The following is a 6,472-nucleotide window of genomic DNA, read 5'->3' on the forward strand; positions in this document are numbered from 1 at the left end:
AAAAAAAAAAAAAAAAAAAAAAAAAAAAAAAAAAAAAATATATATATATATTATATATTATATATATAATAATCTATTAATATATATATATATATATATATATATATATATATATTTATATACATATAATATTTATTTTATATGTACATAATTTATTTTTAAAGAAAATGTTAATATCTACATTATTATTATTATTATTAATATTATATTAATACATATATAAAATATATATATAATATCTATTTCATACTTCAGGAAAATAAATAATTTATTTCACAATAATCTCTTTCCATAATAAGAACACTAATAATGTTGTACACGTAATTATATATTTTATTTATTTAAAAAGGACATTATATAAGATTTTATTTATACTATCTTTTTTTTCAATGTTCCTAAATTATAAAATAATAAGATATAGTTTATAATTCCCCTGCTATTAATTAGAGGTAATAAAAGTTTAATCAGAAAAAATAAATTAAATAAATTAAAATTAAATAAAACGTATTATATGTATATGTATATATATATATATTTTCATATATAGTGGAATGTGTTTTATTTCATTATATCCATAAATACAAATGAAATGTATGTGTTTTCCAATATTTTATTATTTTATAATTCATTTTTAAACATCCGGTGTTTCTCTTATTATCATTTCTACAGGCGTAAGAAGAAAAGTATGGTGGGGTGGCACATTTATTTATTATTATTTTTTTTTTTTTTTTTAAAATGAACATATAAAAAGAGTTACCATAATCTCTTTTTACAAGAATTATTCTTTCACAACATAAAAATAAAATGTTTTTCTGTATGTATACCAAAATATGAAGTACCATGTTGGCATATTATCTTTTCAAGTATGCTAAGGGATAAAAAAAAGAATACTCCATAAATATATAAACATATAAATATATATAAATATATATATATATATATATATATATATATGTTTGTTCTTGAAAAAAGTGTGGGATGTAGCTAGCTAATTAAGGTGAGTTTAATTTTTTTTTTTTTTTTTTTTTTTTTTTTTTCATAAAATTATGACAATTCTCCTGACCTTGTTCATAATTTATGTTTGTTTAATTGGTCATTTAACAAAAGTATATATAAAAGAAAATATATCAAACCAAAAAAAGAATCCACTTAACTTTATTAGGAGAAAGCATAATAACACCAAGAAAAACAGAAAACTTTCATTTAATATAAATAAAAATATTAGTCATTGTAAAAGAATTATTAAAGGGGAACCTTTTTTTATTCATAAAAATGTAAGAAGGTATGTGTACAGAAGAAGCTGTTTTATTTTTGACATTTGGAATAGTAGTAAAGTAATAAAAGATATTTATAAATATATTGATTCATGTACATCCTTTTTGAGGAAATTTAAATCTCTTCCATCCATAATAAATGTAGAAAATAAAAAATATGGGAAATTAGAAAAAAGGAAGAAAGAAAAAAATGATTTATGTCCTAACATATTCATAACATACCCATCAAATAATGTCCCTATAAATATTTCAAATAAATTAGAACATTTTATATATAAGCAGAAGGATGTTCCTAAGGAACAAAATATATTAACATATGATTTTTTTAAACGGGATGAAGAACTTTTAAATGATCAAAATACAAATGATTTTATAAAAAAGTATTATAATCCAAGTTATCATTTTGATGAACATCCGTTTGAACACATATATAATATAAAGGACATGGAACATATTTATGACAAATCTATAATAAATTATATATATGATTTAAAAAGAAAAGAAGAAATAGAATACATACGAAAATTTAATAGATCACATTATTTAAATTCCTATCTCCTAATATATCCTCCTCCTAATTTGTCAGGAAATTTACATGCAGGTCATTTTTTTAATTTTATCCATCAACATATTTTTTTTCTCTATAATAAATATATAATGGGAAAATATGCCATTCCCTTTTTTGGTAATAAAAATAAATATATAAAAAAATAAAGTATAAAGAGTATTATATTGTAATATATATATATATATATATATACATATATTGTCATTTTGTAAATATATTTTGTGCAAATATGTAAAATATATTGTTTCATATAATAATATTTTATTATTTCTCTTAGGATTTGACCATGGAGGTCTGAGCGCACATGAGATGTTCGTTAAACACATGAGAGGAGAAGAATTGGAAAGAGAAAAATATATAAGTGAAATAAAAAAGTGGCAAGAAAATTTAAAAGAAAATATGCTAAAAGATTTACAGAATATGAATATCACATATAATGAAAAAATGTTGTTTAACACTATGGATAAAGGTATGATTGATTTAATAAATAAAGCTTTTTATATTCTTTATAAAAATAATATGATTATAAATAGACTTTATCCTGTATATTATTGTAAAGAATTAAAAACAGTTATCCCTAAAATGGATATACAATTTAAAAATGCAGAGAACAAAGATATTTATAATTTGAAATGTTATTTAGTAAAAAATAAAAATAAAATAGACAATATATATGATGATAAAAAATGTATTGCTACAAAAAACGAAAATGATCATAATATGAATAATAATGATATTACATATTGTAGTAACAACCCCTCAAAAAATGTAACAAACAAAAATGATGATACATGTAAAAAAATAAATCCTTCTGAAAAAAATAATATGTCCTCGAAATGTATATGTGATGATTTTACAATTACAAATAATGATGATAAATATGAAGAAAAAAAAAAAAAAATTAAAAATATGATTGAAAAATATGATTGTAAAGAAATAAAATTTTTTGAAAAAAAAAAATTCCCATATTATTATTTGAATGAAGAAGAATTAAAAAATAAGGCTCTAATTAATGTATCGAAATATATACATATAAATATAGAGAATATAGAAGATATAAATAATATTGTAGCTATCTTGTATTATTCTTCAAACAAAAAAAAGTATGAAAATATGTATGCTTTGTTACCACATTCTAATATAATAATACCTTTAATTTTTCATAAGAAAAAAAATTTTCCAGCATTGATAAGTGGTAATAAAAAGGGTGAAGAAAGGGAAGAAAGTAAAGAAAGTAAAGAAAGGGAAGAAAGTAAAGAAAGTAAAGAAAGGGAAGAAAGTAAAGAAAGGGAAGAAAGTAAAGAAAGGGAAGAAAGTAAAGAAAGGGAAGAAAGTAAAGAAAGTAAAGAAAGTAAAGAAAGCAAAGAAAGTAAAGAAAGTAAAGAAAGCAAAGAAAGCAAAGAAAGTAAAGAAAGAGATAATAATAATAATAATAATAATAATAATGATGATGATGATGATATATTCCTTCCTGTCTATTCTTTAGAAAAAAAGCATGACTATTCTTTTAATATAAATAAAGAAAAAGGGACAAATCAATTATTTTTTAAGGTCTCTCATGGCAAAAAAGAACATATGACATATAATATAAATAATGATGAAAAGGAAAAAGAAAATAATTTGATAAATATAATAAATTGTAGAAAAAAAGATAAAGAATTAAAATTTGCATATTATAAAGATTATAAATGTACCTTAATTTTATCAGAACATTTATGTATTAAATATGACGAATTATGTAATATATATTATAATAATAGTGATAATAAAAATTTTAACATATTACCTTCTAATAGGAAAAATTATTTTTTAGAAAATTATGAAACACATCCAAAGGATTGGATATTAAATCGTCAAATATGGTATGGCCATACTATACCTTTATTTAAATATGAACATTTTGTAACAAAAGAAGAAAGTAAAGAAGGATATAAAGATACAGAAAAAAAAATAATAATAATAAATAAAAATAATAGTAATAATAATGACAAAAACAATAACAATAATAATAATAATGACAAAAATAATAACAATAATAATAATAATGACAAAAACAACAACAATAATAATAATAATGACAAAAACAACAACAATAATAATAATAATGACACCCATAACAATAATAATAATAGTAATAATAATGACACCCATAACAATAATGACAATAATAAGAACATTGTAATAGCAGACCATTTTAACTGCTTTGTTTATGGAAAAAATGTAGATGAAGCATATGAAAATTTAATAAAATCAAATTTATTTAAGAAAGAATGTATTAAAAAAGAATATTTAAAAAATGATGACATTTTAGATAGTTGGTTTTCTTCATGTTTATATTTCTTACATTGCTTAAATTCAAATAATATAGATATATATGATTTATTAAAAAAAAAAAAAAGCTTGGTAGATTTTACCTGCACAGGTCAGGATATTTTATATCCTTGGATATTGAGGAGTTTTATTTTATTAAATTACTTTATAGAAAATGATTATTTGAATGAATTATTTCCTTCAAAGGATAATTATGACATTGTGTATATTTTGCAAGGATTAAAGAAAGCAAAGGATAATAAATATTCGTCAACTAGTATTTTATCGAAGACCGTAAAATTTCATGGTATCTTAAAAGATGACGTTGGAAAAAAGATAAGCAAGAGTGATGAAAATAGTACTTATTATAAGAAATATTTAGAAGATATAAATATGGATACATTGCGTTTATCGTTTACTTTTCTACAAAAGAATGTAGAGGATATAGTTTGGTCAAAGAATAATATTTATAAGAGTGAGAAGTTTATAAAAAAGTTTTGGAACGTGGGACAATTTATAAAACAGAATTGTAATTATGAGTCGTACATAAGGATGAGTAAAGTAATTCTTGCTAACAGTAATAATATAAATGTTGAAAATGTAAATGTTCAAAATGTAAATGTTGAAAATATTGATGATGATAGTATTGATGATGATAGTGTTGATGATGATAGTGTTGATGATGATAGTGTTGATGATGATAGTATTGATGATGATAATATTGATGATGATATTAAGGTTCTTGAGTTTTTAAAAACAAAGACACAAAATATTTCTTGTGTAGGCATTTTTGAAGCATATTATTATACAATACATTTAATTTTACAATATATGAAATTATATAACCTGAACAAAAGTATTATTTTAACTAATGATTTTATTATGAATTATTTCTCCAAGTTTTTTTTAAACTATTATTCTTCTGGAAAAAGTCAAATATCTAATTTTTTAATTTATTATATTTTTAAAGGATTAATAAAATTTTTATATCCATTCATTCCGCATATATGTGAAATATTATATATACAAATATTTTTTAAAGAAAAGGAAAAAAAACAAATACGAAACCCCTCTTCTCCTCCTATGCTTTTATATGAAAATTATAAATTTTTTCCTAATCAAAAATTTTCATTAGAACCAAAAATTCAAAGCGTTGTATCAGATCATTTTTTGACCTTTATGGAAATATATAATTTTTTAAGGAAATATAAAAAAGAGAATAAAGAACACATTTGTAATAACAATACATTGTATCTTTATATTAAACAGAAAAAAGGAGATGAACTTCCATTACTATATTTTAAAAATGAAGAGCACATGTTGAAAAGAGCCTTCCATATGAATATTATTTTTAACGCATGTGAAAAGAATAAGTTAGGATATTCTTTTTTAAACGAAAAGAAACACATCCAAAGGTTAAACACAAGAAAAGTGATATATGATTGTCATAGGTTTGTGGTACTATCTCAAGTGTAGTAAGAACACTTTTGTGGTTACCTAAAAGTGTATATGTATATATATATATATATATATATATATATAAATATATATTATATATATATTTATATATATTTTTTTTTTTTTTTTGTGTAACATATAAAAATGTATATACATTTGTATATTTATATTTATTTTTATTTTTTTAATTAAATATTTTTTTTTTGTGTGTGCGTTTGGTTGTTAGACCTTTTTTTTATTCTTCTAAATGGTTGGGAACAATGTTGGCTCGTTTTTATATTTCATTTTTTTATTCCTTGAATAAATAAACAAATAAATGAAAAAAAAAAAAAAATTAAAAGAATATCGTATAAAATATTGGTCGACATAATAAATATAAATATAAATATAAATATAAATATAAATATAAATATATATATATATATATATATATATATATATATATATATATTTTTATTTATTTATATCATGTATATATTATTTTATTTTATAAAAAGTTGCTTTAATTTGAATTTTAATTAAATGGGTTTGCTTTTTTAGTTCTTTAAAAAAATAGGAAAACATATATTTATCTCTTAAAAAAAGGGGGAGATAAAATAAACATAAAAAAAAAATATTAAATCATAATATATATATATATATATATATATATAATGATGTAAACAAATTATACATGTGTATATATACATATGATGATTTGTTTCATATTCTTTAATTTTTTTTTTTTTTTTTTTTTAATTCTCCAATATATATATAAAAATAAAAAAAAAAAAAAAATAAAAAAAAAGGAAAAAAAAAAAAAAAAAAAAAAAAAAAAAAAAAAAAAAAAAATAAGAAAAAAAAAAAAAAAAAAAAAAAAAAA

The 6,472-nt window shown here is 19.5% G+C and overlaps 1 protein-coding gene across 1 annotated transcript; it reads left to right on the forward strand.

Moving 5' to 3' along the window:
- Nucleotides 1-1,046: 1,046 nt before the first annotated feature.
- Nucleotides 1,047-5,628, forward strand: PRSY57_0310500 (valine--tRNA ligase, putative; the record flags this gene model as incomplete). Its single annotated transcript, XM_020114452.1, has 2 exons — nt 1,047-1,959; nt 2,120-5,628. 2 exons carry the CDS (start codon nt 1,047-1,049, stop codon nt 5,626-5,628), a joined length of 4,422 nt encoding a protein of 1,473 aa, XP_019970819.1.
- Between the last annotated feature and the right edge of the window lie 844 nt (nt 5,629-6,472).

This window comes from Plasmodium reichenowi, chromosome 3 (assembly GCF_001601855.1).
Source record: "Plasmodium reichenowi strain SY57 chromosome 3, whole genome shotgun sequence".
NCBI lineage: Eukaryota > Apicomplexa > Aconoidasida > Haemosporida > Plasmodiidae > Plasmodium > Plasmodium reichenowi.